Below are 17,542 nucleotides of genomic sequence, written 5' to 3'. Positions count from 1 at the left end.
ACATCAAATATGATCCCGAAGACACCACGTCAGTACACTTTGGCTGAGGGTAAGCATTGATCACTTGGTAAAACATAACAAACCAACCTTGGCTGACGGCTGCACTTGTAGGGCAGCCTATTTCGGACCCCTCGGTCTCCACGACTCTCCCAACTTTCGGTGGTGGTAGCTTGACCACCCTTGCCGACACGACGCTTCTCGAGACACTGGCTCATTTCAACCGTGAGCGAATCCCAGAAAGGTAATTTCAGACAATCAATCACTTGTACCTGGCTTGTGTGCTTACTCTGTTTAGAGTTGTCCATGCCAAAGCAGCTGGTGCTTGGGGAGAGTTCGAAGTCACCCATGACATCTCCCATCTCACTAGTGCCAAGTTCCTCAACGGAGTTGGCAAGAAGACGCCGGTTCTTTGCAGAATCAGTACCACCGGTGGTGAGAAGGGTAGTGCCGACACGGTTCGCGATGTCCGTGGCTTCGGTGTGAAGTTCTTCACTGAGGAGGGTAACCATGATATTGTCGGCAATCACACAGTATGATTCATCACATACACATGAGATACTTGCAACAGCTATACTAACCATAGCAGCCCGTTTTCTGGGTGCGGGATCCTCTCAAGTTCCCGGCAGTCAACCGCGCTCATAAAAAGCACCCTCAAACCAACGCACATGATTTCACGATGGTAAGGGCAACACCTGCTCCTTAGGTCTCTGCAATTGCTCACGTCAATACAAGTTCTGGGATTTTCATGTCAACAGCCCCGAGAGTGTCCACGGTCTTCTTCATCTGTTCGGCTCCCGCGGTATCCCCTCCTCCGTCCGCCGTATCACTGGTTTCGGTCTCCACACCTTCAAGCTGGTCGCTCCCGATGGATCCTTCAATTACTGCAAGTTCCACTTCCGCCCCGAGCAAGGCGTCGGCAATCTCTCCGAAGACGAAGCTACACGCCTTGCTGGTGCCAATGCCGATTACCATACCACGGAATTGTTCGATTCGATCGCACGTAAGAACTACCCTGTCTGGGGTCTCTACATTCAGGTTATGAAGCCTGAGGAGGCCGAGAAGGCCGGCCTGATGACCTTTGATATTACCAAGGTCTGGCCACACAAGGACTTCCCCCTCATTCCGGTTGGCAAGATGACATTGAATAGAAATGTAAGGGCTACTCCGACTCCAACTGAGCTGCATCCCATACTAATGCAAATATCTAGCCTGCCAACTACTTCGCCGAAATCGAGCAGGCAGCATTCTCTCCATCCAACATGGTTCCTGGTATCACCTACACGCCGGATCCCAGTATGTGATACCTCTGTTTCATTACGCTAAACGTATCTCGAATCTAGTGCTAATCAACCCTTCAACAGTGCTCCATGCCCGTATGTTTGCTTACCCTGACGCCCAACGCTATCGTCTCGGAGCCAACTACACTCATCTGCCACCAAACCGTCCCGTGGCGCCTGTGTATGCTCCCTTTGAGCGTGACGGTTTGACTCAGACCAGCAACTACGGTGCAGAGCCAAACTATAACCCAAATATGTTCACTCCTGCAGTTCAGAGCCAGCGGTCCACACAAGACGTGCGCCATGGAGAGTTCCTCAAGGGAGCTGTTCTGGGATTGAACAATATTCCTGTGACCGAAGCCGATTACGTACAGCCGAGAGCTCTGTGGAGAAACGTCTTTGATGATGCCGAAAGGAGACTGTGCGCATCAAACATCTCGGAAACTCTCGTGACCCTCCCCGCGGACTTGAGGACCGGTGTCATTGACTTGTTTAACAAGGTCGATCCCGAGATTGGCAGATTGATCTCCGCCAAGCTGAGTGGATCTGCCAGACTGTAAGTGGAGGTTACTATCCTTACAGTTAAGACCCGGGTCACAGTATGAGGCTGGATGCGGGTGAATACTGTGGGTTTCGTTTATGATTTTGACGCTTATTATCACATCGGCTATATGTACATATGTATATCGGTTGGGTTATTAGACTTTATAGATTCAATCCAATTTTAATGTTACTAAGCTCTTATTCCTTTGACAAGTTCAACATTGACATCATCCGGTCGATAGTGTTGATGAGCTACTACTATGCACTTGTTATCTGTTTATATATATAACCGCATCATACCAGTTGAGACATACATCTTATTTCAGCTTAACAGTTGTACGCTGCCCCAGACACAACACATATTAACTTACTACAACTAGAACCAAACCTCTTCTGATTTTTCATAGCAAATCATTACATGAGCATTGAGCATGAGGGTAGCAACGAATGCAAACCTCTAATCTAATTAACTGGCCCGTGCACATCAACGAAGTACGGTAAAAATTACGTGATACCTCGGCCCACCACACCAGACTTACCGTGTATCAACAGTGGATACTCGATGAAAAAGTTGCGATAAAGAAAACAAAACTTGTCCAATAGCGTGTAGCTAGACGGTAAGCATATTGGAGATGTCAATTGTACCCCTCACGGTACGGAATACCCCTCGTGAAGGTTTTGACAATTTGCGATTTTGGGCATCATTGTATGATTATACGTATACTAATTCGAATATTAGACTAGTGTGGTGCAAATTTTTTCTTCGCTCCGTTTTGTTCTCCCGGTTTCTGCGGGCGATGGATCTATGGTCCTATCTAGGAATATATTAAAGATTTGGGATAGTACTGAATGTAGTTTTGTCCTGGAGAGTAGTCCTTGAAAGCTACGAGTGGGAATTTTTTCTGTACTGTTGCAATTATCAAAATTGAGCTTAGATAACTCCAATTGGAGCAGTTCAACTCATGTAGTGATAAGGGAATATAGACTAATCAAGTACAGCCATTATGAACCTCTTCCGACATGGAAACACTCAGGATCCTTACCTTTAACCGGCTTATCTACCTTCGAGAATCTCTTGTGCAGAATCGGATGGTCAATACAGACTAACACCGAATAGGATTCTCGGGACCCATTCGGCCCACCGAGTCTTCACCGTTCCCCTCGGCAGGTCTTCCGACCACGGTTGACCGTGCGGGGACTGTCCGTCTCTCCAATTAGAAGTGTGGCTGGTGTCGGTCAACAGATTGATCTACCGGGTATACTGACATTCAAGTTTGATCGAGTGATTGTCCTACTAGATTTCCGTTATCACTCACTTCATTGTTCAGTGGGTATTATTCAGATATCACTCTTTGATTGATGTTTGAAAGCCTAGTTACAGTGCCAATAAATATGTGCAAGGCTTTCGAACAAGAGACTGGACTCGATCATACAGTCTGTTGCGGGGTTTTCGTATAATTTCAACAAACCTTGGCCGTTCTGGTTCTTTATGGGAAAGATCGTATAGAAGGCCTTTTTGATGACGAAGAACAGCTCGAGTGGCTGAATGCTGTTCGGGTCCGAACCCGGGAGTTCATTGCATTCACCAATACCCAGATAAATAAAGTCTCCTACTAAGAGCAGTCGAACATTGAGGAAGCGAGGCTTCGGATTGTTGAGATCGATCACCCTAAGCCCCAACGAGGTAAAAATTTGAAATTACTCTGGTAGCCAGCTCGAGAAATTATCTACCAGAAAGTAATAGACTGTAAGTGGATACTCTTCTGGATTTTAATATACAACCTCTCCCTTATCGACTAAACTGATGATCATCATCTCAAATAGTGTTAAATTATTCGTCAAGTAAGGAAGCGGAAGGCGCCCTATAGTTTATTATTCTCAGGAGGAACATCTCCCTACCTCCACTCCCGAAGCCACGCATGACAGCTTGTTTTTCTCGTGTATTCGTACAATCCATCGCAGGGTGAAGATCACTTTCGAGACCGGCCAAAAACTCAAATCATGGCTCAGATGCTCCCTCCCTACAGATTCTGTTGTTGGGGGGTGGGGCGTTGCGAATGATATACAAGACACTACAAGAGATGCCTATCGCGTAGCTTATGATGACTGGATAGAGACTGCCAGAGAATCCGAGTCTCGTGGTCTGACAGTCTCAAAAGTAGACAAAACTGTGGCCATCCATATTGCTTTTCTGGTAAAGTCCCACCCAAAACAACGTGGGCAGATATGCTCTAGAAATGCAGACGTCATACAAATACTAACTTATATAATACACATACCAAGTGTTAGAGCTGTACCTGAGCAAATCCGAACCCATGATTTGGTGAGATCTATCGACGCTGAAATTCACCTAAGAGCCTGCTGGCGGTTAGAATTAGTTTGCTGATTGGGTAGAGCAATGTAGTGGGATGAGTATCCCTGCTTTCATCGATGCCAATCGCCTCTTCTGTGCTCAGAAGCAACCATGGCCAGGCGGCTAACTGGGCTGGTTGGCTCATGACATCCATGATTACAAAGTTTACCCCTCCTGGGAAATAGCATCTTTTTTCTACTTACTATACTCGAGACATCAATGCCATACGGCTTGGGCACTGCCACTTTCCTTAAGCTATAAAGGACTGTCATCGCCTATGCCAGAAGCTTACCCTAGCATAGAAAAAATTTCCCAATACACTTTACCAATTCTTGTGATCGCCTTTACCTCACCCTTAGCAAAATCCTAGAGGGCTGCAACTATTCGAAGTTAATATCTGACTGGTACGTGAAGGTGAACTACTTCTTGCCTTATAACTAATCATGACAGGATAATGTCGCTGATTACCGACGGAGTCCTCATGGGTCTTTGGGAAAGAGCCAAAGTTGTATTTTGCGTTTCTTCCTAGTCGTCATATGTGAGTATTCTGTCACCAACCTGGCCAAACCACCAAACAATGATTCCACACTCTGGTAGCTTTTGGCATCAAGTTCTTTCTACCCTAAGGTCAATATCATAAATGCCACATCGAATGTCCTTGATATATTCTCATCCATCAACCACACCGTTCTCAATGTATATAGACTTAACAGTCTCCTGACTAATATCGTGATCCCATCACACCTGTCCAATCGATTCAATATGCCCATCGCTGTAATATAGTAGAAGACCCAGACAGGGATGGTATAACTACTCTTTATCCCTACACACATATACCCTTAGAAGGCCTTTAAGAAACACCTTTGTCATGTACCAAGTACTAGAGATCGAGCCTTGACCGGGAGGGACTGCTGGGGGTTCAATGCGTACATCCGAAGGCAGAGACCCCAACGGCCCGACGTCATGTTGGTCATTGCAGGTTACTCCAATGTCGGAAACGCCCCTTGTCGCTGGATTTAATCCATCATGAAAAACCCCCGAAATAGCACCGTCGCCATCCCTGACCAAAGGATAATACTTATATTAATCAATGATCCGAGCTGGAAATCAAGATCCAAATATAATAGTTCTCCCTAGTGAAGTTTGGAGCTTACTAGAAAGCTATAGATAAAACAACGGGAAAAGAACGACTTACTACTAAAATAAAATTAAATACTAGCCCATAGCAAAGCCTAAATTTTCAGACCCAAGCTGCTTTAGTATATTCATATTTATTAAACAAAAAATAAATCCAGTGCCTATAGCTATTGCTCATACATCGATTCATTATATCAATAAACTCTCTAAAAGCTTCCAATATATCTGAGAAACCATAGATCCTAACCATCTTAGCGTTAGCACAGCAGACAAGTACTTCTTGGATATAGAAATTAATTTTAAAGTATTCCAAGCGAGATTTACCTCGGGCTTGGAAAAAGTTCCATAGATAGAATTTAGGTGGGAAAGGAGAGCTCCAAGCTCTATACAGAGATAAGCCACCTAAAACAAGCTGAATACTTCTTATAAACAGACCCTACGTTTATTAGCTTCCGCTCCTCTATTACTGCTGGACAAACATACAATACAGCTCATAGATACCTCCAAATCAATCTTTCTCGCGTCCAGAACCTTATACCATAACAAACCATTCAATTTAAAATTCAACAAATAACCAACAAATTATATCCCACATATACCGATGCAATCGCCTGACAGAATAATCTTACTAATCTTAACAAATAGCTTAATATAGTATTGTTTAAAAGTACTTATTAATTCGAGCGGTTTACTACTAAGCTATACCACGTAAGAGATTCCACGATATTTTATTTTAGACATCCAAATTTCTGGCTTTAAACTTAGCCGCCTACTCTGGATTCCACCTTTATCCCTCAGAAGTTCAATCAACCAACATATCTCGCCAAGTATAGTCAAGTACCAGCATAGAGATATTAGTTCAGAGATCATAATTACTATTTCACTGAGTAATTACCCTAACAAATCTTATCTAAAACTATCTTGAATAATTTCTCTCGTGTACATACTGAAGAGTCCTTCCATAACCAATATAGTTTCCTTATATTCCTTATATTCGCATTTATAAACGGGCCTGGTTGCATCAGCGAACCTTCATAGATCTTTGGTAGTAGGCTTCTCGAAGGGCTCGTAGCTATTCTGCAGAACGTCGTAGCACGCTGTATAAAACCAGACCATAGAGTACAGCGAATAGGAACAGCGTCCGCATAGATATTTACAGTCAGGAACAGTATGCGATTTTTGATCTAGATCTGTCAACGGATTAGACGGGCCAAAGCTATGAAACAAAGCAGGACGCACCAAGGATATATGATCCAATAGTTGCAGCTTGTCTGCACAGCACGCATAAAGACTGTCCAATGTGAACGTCTCGTTCGGAAGTCATTCCTGGTGAACCTAGTTGAACTGATATCGGCATCGCACGTAGATAGGTGACACATGCTTCCTGAAGCTTTCATGAATAAGGGTAGCTAGCACTTATCATACAATGATCGGTGTAGAACCGAAAACCCTCCAGGACCGACCGAGAGCCTTGGTCTTGGACCCACACGTGGGTCTCCCGGACGATAATGAGATGTACTCCGGAATGATTTGATGGTTATTGTTTGTGTTGTAGCAAAGCCATTCCTTTCATGACAATTTCATTGGCAAAATGCGACTTTTTATGGATCAATTTTATAGAAGGAGATGATGATTCAAATTGCGACTGGGCATGCAATCAGCTATATGGCACTTCAAACATGACCCTGAAGAGAACGTGAGGGAGTACTTCTTACAACAACGGCGCTTACCTCACTACATCCAGCTTTATAGCGAAGTTCAAGAGGAGGATCGGCCAACCCCGAAAATTGAAAAGGATGAAAAAGACTATTTCTAGAACAAGGATTTCAGAAACACAATAGCTAGGAAGCTTACATTGATATCCGAATGGAAAACACAGTATACCGTCAACAATCAACCGAGACTTCGGAAAGATATATTTGTCGTTTCTTCTAAGCTATGGAAATGGATCCAAGAATTCATGCAAGACTGGAATACGGGTCTTGACTCTTGATGTGTCTACCCCGAGAACAAGATCTCAAGGGGATGCGCTCAACTGGGCTCCCGCAGTTTTTCATCATCTCCCAATTCCCCAAAATTAGAAAACCAACCACGCATTGTTGAGGAGAAAGTACCATTTGCAATATGGTGCTCGGGCTCGATGGCATTGACACTGGGTGAGGCTGCTCTACCGTCGCGCGACTTGGGTGAGATTAGGGCGAGTACGGAATAGACTGGGTGAAATTCTCCATGCCGGCTTACCTGCCCTTATTGTGCCCCATGCGACCTAGCTGTCTTACCTAGCCATAAAGTCTAGTGTCCGCTGTCTTGTAGCTTTTGACTGTGATTAGCTACCTAGTGCCTTCACTCCAGGCACCGGCGCGCTTGGCAGTGCGAATTGGGAAACACCCGGACCCTGCCTTTGCCTACGGATAAGCCGATAACCTCCGTCACAAGCGTGATGTCGCCAAAAGTCCTGTCCAGATGGCAGCGGCCTTCCGAGCACCAAAAGACTATTGCGTTAACAAGACCTGCAGGAACCGACGCATGGAGTATCTTGCTCAGCCAATCAAATGTTATCTTCCCCTCACCGATATGGGATCGACACTGTCCGCGTGAACAAATCCGACAGTTCGGCCAGCCCCAGCCCCCTGATATCAAAGTACTAGACTACTAGTAGCTCGTCGTATCCACCACGCTGTTGGGACGGGCCGCCGACCGACAGCTCGCCCGTACCCCCGGACCAATCCTGTTTTCGTGAAAATGGACATGACTCGCAGACGAGCTCACCTAGGCCGGGGTAGTGATCCTTTGGCAAAAATTGAGAGGGGTTCGTCGATGCCGCAGGGGTCGCAGGGCGCTTTTCTTGCTCTCTCGGATCTCCGGCACTGCTTTTGATTCGGGCAGGGGGCTGAGCGCCATATAATAAGCAAGGTCAACCCCAGGCCCCTATCGTCCACTGGGCAAAGTGGGAGATATTCAGCCAAGATAGCTAGCTATGCCGACAAATAAGAAAAGTTTCATTCCATTTTGTCTTTTATCGCCTTCACACCCCGAATATACTGTGTGTGCCGCATACACGAGTCGTGGAAAACGCTGCAGCTTGAAGCTGTATGATGTTTCCCGGATCGACGAACTACACGCAGAACTTCAGAAGAGCTACAAGACTACGATTGATAATGAAACGAAAGAACAGATGTTAAAGGAGTTGGCCGAGCTTACTATCTGCTGGCATCAAAGCAGACTAGAAGGAACGATAGAAGCAGCCGTGCACCAGTGGAATGCCGAGCTTCAGCCGCTAGTCAATGCACAGTCGAACGATGACAAGGGAAGTCCCAAGTTCGAATTCACACCCTATCAAACTGCCAAGATCGACAAACTGGTCAGGGGTGAGCTCACCCAGGAACTTAATCGGTTGATAGACGGCAAGATAAGTCAAAACTTCATTACCCACAAGTGGGAGAAGAAGAGAGATTATTTGTACATCTTTGAGTGTGAAGAGGCGGAGGGCATGTGCAAGTTGGGACACACTGACAGCCCTTCGCGAAGGGCTAGTCAACATGTGAAATGTTATCCGAATTTTACGCAAGAAAGGTCCCTCTACTGTCCAAACTCGAAGGTATTCGAAAGGGTAGTGCAGCTGGAGTTCGCTCGGCATCGATACAAGCATGCATGTCTGAAGTGCAACGCGACTCACACAGAATGGTTTAAAGCTGATCTCGATGAAATCTACCAACGTGCCAACGTTTGGTGCCAATTTTCACAGGGCCTCCAGAGCCCCGAGAAGCGGTCCCAAGTGTCTATTCCACTCTTCTTTGAGTTCCCTTCAGATCCAGACAGATGGTACAAATGGGCTCAAGGATATGTTCAATCATGGGATAACAAATTGTCACCTTCTGAGCCAAATACTACGAGCAAGTCCGTTGTCGACCAGGATATCGTGACTGTAGACGACGATGCGGAATCGATACCTGGACTTTCTCCTTCAAGCTCTGCATCTGGAACGCCTGATGACGACTACAGCGACCCCCCAACCCCAACTCCAATTGAACGCTCACGAAAGACAAAGCCAACTTCGAAACAGCGTTTGATCATACCGCCTGCATCGCCGTCTGTGTCGTCCGAGGCCTACTGGACCCCCGTCGAGAGTATGTCAACACCGAAAGGCCGTGTCCTCTTTCCTCGGGTCCCCGGCGAATATCCTGTCTCTCCAGTGAACATTGTGCCGGAGAAAACCAAGGAGGATGCGAATGGATTGACGGATATCTTTGAGAACCTTAAGCTTTTTTGATTGCTTGTTTTGATCCTCGTGGCACCGTCTCGTTATCTTTATGCTAGTTGATATCGTATTTAGCTTTGCTGACTACCTGTAATTATGTATTGCTGGTTTCAATGTATGTTTAAGACTTGTCGTGGTGCATGAATCAAATACTTTACTGCTCAGATACCGTCTATCTAACAGGGCACCATCTAGAGTATAATCCTACATAACCTTTCCTGGTTCCGAGGACCAGGAAGGAGTAGTTTGATCACGGTATGGCGTCTTGGAGGGAGTATATACAATGCGGGTGAAATCAGCCTTGTCAAGCGTTTGAAAGTTACTCAGCCGGTAGAAACCCGCAGTTGTGAATAGTTTATTCAAAATGTCGAGTCATCTCTGGCGAGTATCAAGGAGTTTGAGAGGCTTAGGCTGTGCGATACTGGAGTGTTATAGAGAAGACGCGGGAGCTGCTGATGAGTGAGAACGAGTCTACACGTATTGATGGCTTTGCACTAAAGGATGTGGGACGGACGCAAGCGCTCTGCGACTTTCAATCTATGCATCCATGTATGAGGTTGGAAGCTGGCGAGACTACTGTGTGAGACCGCCAGATATGGGTGTATTTATGAAGCTTTTGTGAGGGTGTAATCGTTTGCGATGATCGTACAGGCTCACTATTCCACCACTTACAGTTATGGCAATACACAACCTGGATATGCATCCAAACACATCATAACGGCAGCGACAGCTGTTTTCAGCAGACCTTATCTGTCTAAGACCAAGAAAGAAATTCAGCGAGACGATAAACCCCGGTCAGTTACTATCAACTGGAACGACCACGCAGTAGTTATCAGTTCTACATGGATCCCATCACTCGAGATGTGGGAACATGGGAACTTAGCTTTTAAAAACAATGCTTAAAATACAATATATTCGCTTGTTATGGTAGGTATGGGCTTATTTGGAGGTGGCAGAGACGTTATGGATCAATAGAGTCTCTCCAATTAGAAATATGGCTGTGTCGGTCAATAGAGCTCGATCTCCCGGGTATACTGACATTTTAAGTAGCAAATTATCGCCAGGAATTGGACATGATCGCTTAGGAATGCGATACTTGCTTTTGTTTACTTGTAATCTTGCAGTACTCGACTGATCAAGGTTTAAGCCCCTACACCTACACCCCTTGCATCATCTAGCAATAAACGATCTTAGGTAAGAGAGGCTCAACGGAGTGAAGGCAAAGCGGCAAGAAAACATACAGCAGGAGAGATTTGCTGGTGGTTGCCCACCCAGCTACTAACCCCCCGGCGTGTAGCTTCTGCGCAGTCAATAGGTCGCTGCGTGCCCCTGCAAGGTGGGAGTTCAACCTAACACGAATTTCACAATTTCCTCAGAATCAGCTTTGGCAATCGGTGACTTTGTGAGGGACCTCTTCAGCGGCAATGCGCAGATAGACCGGCGATTTGGTGTGCAACTTATCTCCAACCCCCACGCTGTTTACGCTGGTACCGGTTTAATACAGGTTCTTGCCTATTCTAATATCACTGGCTGCACAGCCAAATCTGTTGAGAAACTTCATTGCGCCATGAATAATATCGCGGCAGCAATAACCCAAACCTTTCGTGATATGAAGCTGACTTCGCCGGCTTATCCAGCAAGCGAATCCAAAGCTACGGGTCAGGCCCAGACGAGTGCCGTGCATATTGGCGTACACTGGCAGTGAATTGTGATCCCAGTCATGGTATGGCTTCTTGGAATTATTACTTCACCTAATACTGTGTGGAAAAGTCGAAGAGCTAGTCTTCCTATATAGAAGACCGACGTGATATCATTATTATTCCTATACAAGGATAGCCAAGACAAAGGCGTCTCTATTCATGGCAAGCTGGATGGCAACCCTAAGGTGAGGCTACACCATATTGACGATAAGTTTGTACTCGGTGGGTCATCCAACGTGTCTATATCTTGTGGATAGTCCACGGTTGTTGTGTTTGATCACCCTGCCTGTCTTAATGGTCCCCGCACTCTATGGGTGCTTGTGAACGGAGTACGGTGCACTCTAAATGTACAGCTATACAGTTTTCTACACAGTCTATATATAATATATATAGCCTATCTAATCCCTGCTTCTCTATAGAAATCCTACAGACTAGACCTAGGAAAGGACCGCAAAGACCGCGCCACTGCAGCGTGGTCCGGTGATCTTACCCTGCAAAAAAAGCAAGAGCTAGTTATATACATGTTACGGCTAGCAGATAACAGCTATCCGCTTCTAGTTAAATTTATCTGATCGCTCGCCCTGATTATCGTACACCAGCAATCCTCAATTTTTAAATTACAGACCCTAGCCTCAAAATCCGACTTCCGGGAAAGAATTAGCCGCAGAGTTCTTATCGATGATATCCATAGTAAGGAACAACAACAAGGACCAATCCCTCCTCCACGAGCCTCCTGCAAACGCACCTAGATCGGACAAACACTCTAGGGTCAAAGACGGTGAAGAAAGGCAGAGTCAAGTAAAGCAACCAACAGCGGTTAACAATATCATCCAACCCCCGCGATTACCTCAAACCTTTGACTCATTATATAAATCTGTGAGCAGATTCTGGTGCCAAGCCACATACTCCCCCGTTTTCTGCGGAATATACTGCCTGAATCCCTGATTAATAGCCTGCAGCGTTCCCCAAGAAACTTCACCCTCAGTGTTGTATGTCGTACTCGAGAATGCACTGGCATTAAAAGACCGGTAGACAAGCGGTTGGTCGGTGAAAGAGACATTGGCGACGGTCTGTGACCAGACAGCCGACGATCCAGCGGGGAAGAGGGTTGCCGTACCGATAGCCGCTTGAAGGACGACTGTGTTACCGAGAATAGCGTATACACGACCCAGTGCGGTGATGACTTCCGCGGACTCATATGTGAGAGAGGCATTGCCGAAGTCCGGAACCAAACTTTAACCCAAAATTGAATATCAGGACAAAGGTCTCTTCAATACTGGGGTACAGCGTCAAGATGGACGGGAAGAACTCACGGCCAGGATCCGATGTGGATATCCTCAGTCTGGGATTGCATGATGAAGGTCGCTTCGGGGGCTGTGTGCTCGCCACAGGAAAGCATGCCAATTCGACCGATGGGAGTACTGACAGCGTATATTTGATCCACTGTGCCGTCGGACCACAGGTCTCTCTCCTGCGCTGAAGGTCTAAGCTTATGTCTGTGGATGAGGATCTCGCCATCGGGGGATATTAAGGCCTGCGCCATGTACAAATGGGCGGCGTCCCTTTCGGAGAAGGACAGTCCCTGAAAGTACGTTAGGAGGGCAAAATTCGACGAGTCAACATTTGTCCACCTACAACATAGATCTCGTTGTCGACCGCCGCTTGTACAAGCTTATTCCAGTTATCGCTTCCAATCACTAGGGAATTCTCGATATAGTCCCTGACATGGTATTCAAACCAAGGATTAGGATTTTCGGAGTTAAGAATCCCCTAGTGATAATTTTCAAGTCAACTTTCAATTCCTCAAATAATTTCATGATTGCAGTAGGAGTATACCAATGACAAGGGAGAATCAGCTCACCTTAGGATAACCGGGAAACCAAACCTCAGGAAATCCAATCACACGTGCCTGGTTTTCAGAGGCCTTTTTGATCAGACTAATGCCCAAGTCGACAGTGGCGTTCAAGTCAAGGGTGACCCCATCCCAGTCCTTGTTCAGCATTGGAAGAGGCCAGTTAACAGGTGCTTCCCGGACAGCAGCAATAGTAAGATTTTCCAGATCCCATTTGGCGACAATCTCGTGTACTGTCTGGTTGTTATTGCCCTTCCTTGTTAACTCGTTTGCTCGACGGACCATGGCGTTGCCCATTCCATGGTAACTTGAGGAGGCCCAGCATACGGTTAACAGGCTGGCCGCGAAGCCTATATGCATGAAATGCTTCATTGAACAAGAAATTACCCGATACGTCGAACGACGGGAACTATCTTTGTTTGTGTGAATACCAGGTGTACGAGACAGTAAATATGGCGGCAGATGAAGCTCTTTAGTAGTTCTCGCTCATGTCTATACCTGAATGCACTAGGACCGGGATTTGGTCGTGTTCCACCAATTCCCGATGCGTGATTGACTTTGACAGGCCTACAGATTCAGATAAGACCGAGATACTGCTGCTACAGAGAGATATGGATGTCGATGACTAATAATACAACCCTATCTGGGACGTCAACTAGCAAACTAGATACGAGGCACTGACTAACCAGTTTTGATCGGAAGTATGAAGAATGCGAAGATCTAGCGGATTTTCTGAGTGCGGTCCACTTTCAGAATAACCCACACAGCCTCTGGCTAGGAAGTCTAATGGGGAAAGCCTTATTGTGGGGCTGCGGTTCATTAGCGGCGGAGATACAATTGCCGCCGTGATAGCTGACCAGATCCCGCGATTGCCATACTAATGACACTGCATGCCCTATATCGCAGTTATCTAGGCACTAATCGAATGACAGACAGCAAACTTGCAGGAGGCGGCACTCCGCCGTAACCAATGTTCCCTCGGTTGCTTCTCGACCTATATAATGCGTATAAGCTTAAATCTACTGGCATTTATTTAGATCCAGGCATCGCACCCGTCCGTATGTATTTCTTGTGTTCACAAATATCGCCCCTCAATCACAATGTTTTCCGAGAAGCACCAGCTACTATTCGGACCTCCAGTGTCCTCCACAGACCCGCTAACATGGAGTCATTTGCGAAAAGAGCTTTTATTCGCGACTATCATCTTTGGATCCTGCGCGACCGGCTCTCTAGGCCCGCTTCTAGTTCCAGCCTTTGTTTCCTTGGCCGCAGATCTCCAAGTGAGCCTGACTAGTATCACATTGCTTAACGGAAGCCTGGTCATGGCTCTAGGGCTCAGCGCCTACGTTTGTTCTTGCTCTGCTCGGTGCTTCGGCAAGCGATCGGTTTACCTCTTTACGACGATTTTGGTGCTCGCCGCATGCTGCTGGGGTGCAGCATCGAAGTCTTACACCTCGCTGCTTGCATCGCGTGTGTTTCAAGGTAAGCTCCGAACATTCATCTTCGTGGCTTCCTGGATGCTAACTAGTTAGGGTTGGGTATGGGTGGCTTCTTCGCCCTCGCTGGTACAGCTTCCATTAATGATATCTACAACGTGGACGAGCGCGGCTGGCGCGTTGGCCTGTGGAACTTCGCTGTTATTGTTTCAGTCAACCTCACGCCCATCATCAGCGGTACCGTGATTTCAGCGCTCTCCTGGCGCTGGGCCTTCTGGCTCCAGGCCATCCAATTTGGCGTCCTCCTTGCAGCCGTGATCTTCTTCTTCCCCGAAACTACATTTCGTCGTGAGATCTCTGGCAGTCGACCTACCACATGCAACCTAGAAACGTCTTCGGACGACCACACCTTAGATCACCCAGAGCTTGACACCGAAGAAAAGGGTGGCCGGCCGGTTGTGACCAGTGCCAGCATCGAATCGATCCCCGTCCAACGCCATAACTCCTTTTTCGTCTTCATCGAGCCCCTTGCCATCGTGATCGACCCTATCGTCATCTGGGGTAGCATCATGTGGTCTATGACCTTTACCTGGACGATCCTCCTCGGCGCCGTCGCATCACAAATCTTTACTGCACCACCCTACAACATGTCCACCGTAGCCGTCGGTAGCCTTACCGGCATTGGGCCTTTGATAGGCTCAGCGCTGGGTACTGTGATTGGTGGGTTTCTGTGCGATCTCAGCAGCAAGTCCATGGCTGGCAAGAATGCCGGAATATACGAGCCCGAGTTCCGTCTACCGGTCATGCTTCCTGCGACTCTGGCTATCATAGTGGGTGCCTTTGGGCTGGGTGCTGCGACGCAGTATGGGCTATCTGCTGTGGTATGTGGCGTGTTCATGGCAATTTTGAATTTTGCCGTGGGTATGGGATGTACAGGAATCGTGGCCTATACCAACGATGCTTGCGGGCAGCGGGCAGGAGATTGTTTTGGGTTGGCGATGGTTGCCAAAAGTGCGTTTGCATTCGGGCTATCATTTGTCTTTAATGATTTTGTGGTAAAGAGGGGGACCTTGATTTTCTTTTCGACATTTGGCGCTGTGAGTGTGGCCGTGATGCTCACGAATATTCCGCTCTTCATTTGGGGCAAACAGATCCGGGCATGGGCAGATGGGCGGGATTTGCTTCGACGCAGGAATATCCGTATGTAATTATGGGCAGGTAATTGAAGCAAGTATGTGTGACATTACATTTTGTTGGTCGGTGTAATTGCACGGAGAGCATGAGAGCTGTTACCGTACCGTACCGTACCGCTTGATCTGTTGACCTGGGAATGCTGCCGGAAGACGGCTGCTCCGAGTCCTGACATTAATCAGTAATATTCTGTGTCTAAACGAACTCGCCTCCCTTCTCAATGCACTGAAGGAGGTTCTTTTTTCCTACGAGCGTACCCTTCGACGGAATACGCCCGCCAACTCCACTCTCGGTAATCGCCACTTCTGGTTGAGACTCTAAACAGAACGATCCCATAGGGATTAGCGGCGGAACCTTCGCATCCGCCGTGATCAAGTCCACAGTGTGGAGGGATTGATCATAGTATGAATAGATAGTAGATTAAATTGCTTCGGAAATTACGTTAAGATAAAGCAGACCAACCCTCCCGAAAGCGGGGTGGGGCTGTTACAACTATTACCAGTTCGTCGTTGCTTCATGGGGTGGTGCCTTATATGGAGTTGATCCCGTTCAGCAACGACCCTTACCCTTCTCCTTACCAGATACTACATACCTTCGAGTGTTCAAGATGACTACCCCACAGCCGTCCCAAGTCCGTGTTGCCGTGACCCAGGCCGAGCCCGTTTGGCTCGACCTCAAAGCAACCGTCGACAAGACATGCAGCCTCATCGCTGAGGCCGCCTCCAAGGGCGCCCAGCTGGTGTCCTTCCCCGAATGTTGGATTCCGGGCTATCCAGCTTGGATCTGGTAGGGTTTTGACCCCCTCTTGAAGCCTTTCTTGGGCCCATGTACAATCATTGTTGGATATCTCACTGGTACTGACAAAGATTGATCCACTGGAAACAGGACACGCCCCGTCGACCAGGAGCTACACTCACGCTACATTCAGAACTCGTTGACGGTTTCATCCCCCGAAATGACTCAAATCTGCAAATCCGCCAACGAAAACAACGTCATCGTCGTCCTCGGCTTCTCCGAGAACATCCACAACAGCCTCTACATCTCCCAAGCGATCATCTCGAATACGGGATCCATCCTCACCACCCGCAAGAAGATCAAAGCCACACACATGGAGCGCACCATCTTTGGGGACGCATTCGCCGACTGCCTCGACAGTGTCGTGGAGACTGCCGTTGGACGAGTGGGCGCCTTGTCGTGCTGGGAGCATATCCAGCCCTTGCTAAAGTATCATACATGCGCGCAACGAGAAGCGATCCACGTCGCGGCGTGGCCGCCATTGTTTGAGTGGGGCGGGCCGGAGGATGAGAGTCTGTTCTCTATGTCGAGGGATGGTATGTCTTTCTCACCACCTTGCTCAGGCTGAGTTGGAATTGACAGAATGAATTTGTGTCTAGGAACTATTGCGCTCGCACGTACCTACGCCATTGAATCATCCTCATTTGTCCTCCACACGACGGCGGTCATCAGCCAAGAGGGCGTCGAAAAGATGCGTACCGCCACAGGCGCGATAATGAACATGCCTGGTGGTGGAAGCTCGGCTATCTTTGGCCCCGACGGCCGGCTTCTTTCCAAGCCTCTGCTGCCGACCGAGGAGGGTATTATCTATGCCGATCTAGAAATGCATGATATTTACAAGTCCAAGGCCTTTGTGGACGTTCTGGGCCACTACAGCCGGCCGGATCTGCTGTGGTTGGGCGTGGGATCTTGCGATAGGAGGCATGTGAAGGAGGACGCCGAGGAAAGGAGAGAAGACCGAGTCGAGGTTCTGTGAGAAGTAACTGTCTAGTTTTGATGA

The 17,542-nt window shown here is 47.4% G+C and overlaps 6 protein-coding genes across 6 annotated transcripts; 4 read left to right on the top strand and 2 right to left on the bottom strand.

Annotated features, from left to right (window-relative positions):
- Positions 1–9: 9 nt before the first annotated feature.
- F9C07_2075595 (catalase-like domain-containing protein) lies at positions 10–3,424 on the top strand (the record flags this gene model as incomplete). Its single annotated transcript, XM_071508814.1, has 8 exons — positions 10–49; positions 112–241; positions 296–530; positions 587–679; positions 733–1,152; positions 1,209–1,293; positions 1,362–1,833; positions 3,349–3,424. 8 exons carry the CDS (start codon positions 10–12, stop codon positions 3,422–3,424), a joined length of 1,551 nt encoding a protein of 516 aa, XP_071367971.1.
- A 2,780-nt stretch (positions 3,425–6,204) lies between these two features.
- On the bottom strand, positions 6,205–6,774 carry F9C07_1808152 (uncharacterized protein). The gene is made up of 2 exons (XM_071508406.1): positions 6,550–6,774; positions 6,205–6,494 (listed from the first exon to the last, which is right to left on the bottom strand). Exons 1-2 carry the CDS (start codon positions 6,665–6,667, stop codon positions 6,343–6,345), a joined length of 270 nt encoding a protein of 89 aa, XP_071367970.1. The 5' UTR covers positions 6,668–6,774; the 3' UTR covers positions 6,205–6,342.
- Positions 6,775–8,287: 1,513 nt separating this feature from the next.
- Positions 8,288–9,580, top strand: F9C07_11763 (uncharacterized protein; the record flags this gene model as incomplete). Its single annotated transcript, XM_041287098.1, has 1 exon — positions 8,288–9,580. The coding sequence occupies one exon, from the start codon at positions 8,288–8,290 to the stop codon at positions 9,578–9,580; it is 1,293 nt and encodes a 430-aa protein (XP_041148780.1).
- Positions 9,581–12,116: 2,536 nt separating this feature from the next.
- Positions 12,117–13,405, bottom strand: F9C07_11764 (putative aliphatic nitrilase; the record flags this gene model as incomplete). Its single annotated transcript, XM_041287101.2, has 4 exons — positions 12,117–12,501; positions 12,582–12,850; positions 12,904–13,038; positions 13,130–13,405. The coding sequence occupies 4 exons, from the start codon at positions 13,403–13,405 to the stop codon at positions 12,117–12,119; spliced, it is 1,065 nt and encodes a 354-aa protein (XP_041148781.2).
- An 815-nt stretch (positions 13,406–14,220) lies between these two features.
- F9C07_11765 (putative MFS transporter) lies at positions 14,221–15,764 on the top strand (the record flags this gene model as incomplete). Its single annotated transcript, XM_041287094.1, has 2 exons — positions 14,221–14,602; positions 14,653–15,764. The coding sequence occupies 2 exons, from the start codon at positions 14,221–14,223 to the stop codon at positions 15,762–15,764; spliced, it is 1,494 nt and encodes a 497-aa protein (XP_041148782.1).
- Positions 15,765–16,354: 590 nt separating this feature from the next.
- Positions 16,355–17,518, top strand: F9C07_11766 (putative aliphatic nitrilase; the record flags this gene model as incomplete). Its single annotated transcript, XM_041294490.1, has 3 exons — positions 16,355–16,533; positions 16,633–17,078; positions 17,142–17,518. 3 exons carry the CDS (start codon positions 16,355–16,357, stop codon positions 17,516–17,518), a joined length of 1,002 nt encoding a protein of 333 aa, XP_041148783.1.
- Between the last annotated feature and the right edge of the window lie 24 nt (positions 17,519–17,542).

The sequence above is a fragment of the Aspergillus flavus genome, chromosome 6, assembly GCF_009017415.1.
Source record: "Aspergillus flavus chromosome 6, complete sequence".
Taxonomy (NCBI): domain Eukaryota; kingdom Fungi; phylum Ascomycota; class Eurotiomycetes; order Eurotiales; family Aspergillaceae; genus Aspergillus; species Aspergillus flavus.
This window is presented reverse-complemented; position numbering and strand designations above follow the sequence as displayed.

Bases quoted from the DNA above. Each gene is read 5' to 3' on its own strand.
- F9C07_1808152 (XM_071508406.1), bottom strand. From the start codon at position 6,667: ATGCCGATATCAGTTCAACTAGGTTCACCAGGAATGACTTCCGAACGA. The intron at 6,495-6,549 runs GTGCGTCCTGCT...TGACAGATCTAG, and splicing joins TATTGGATCATATATCCTTG to ATCAAAAATCGCATACTGTT.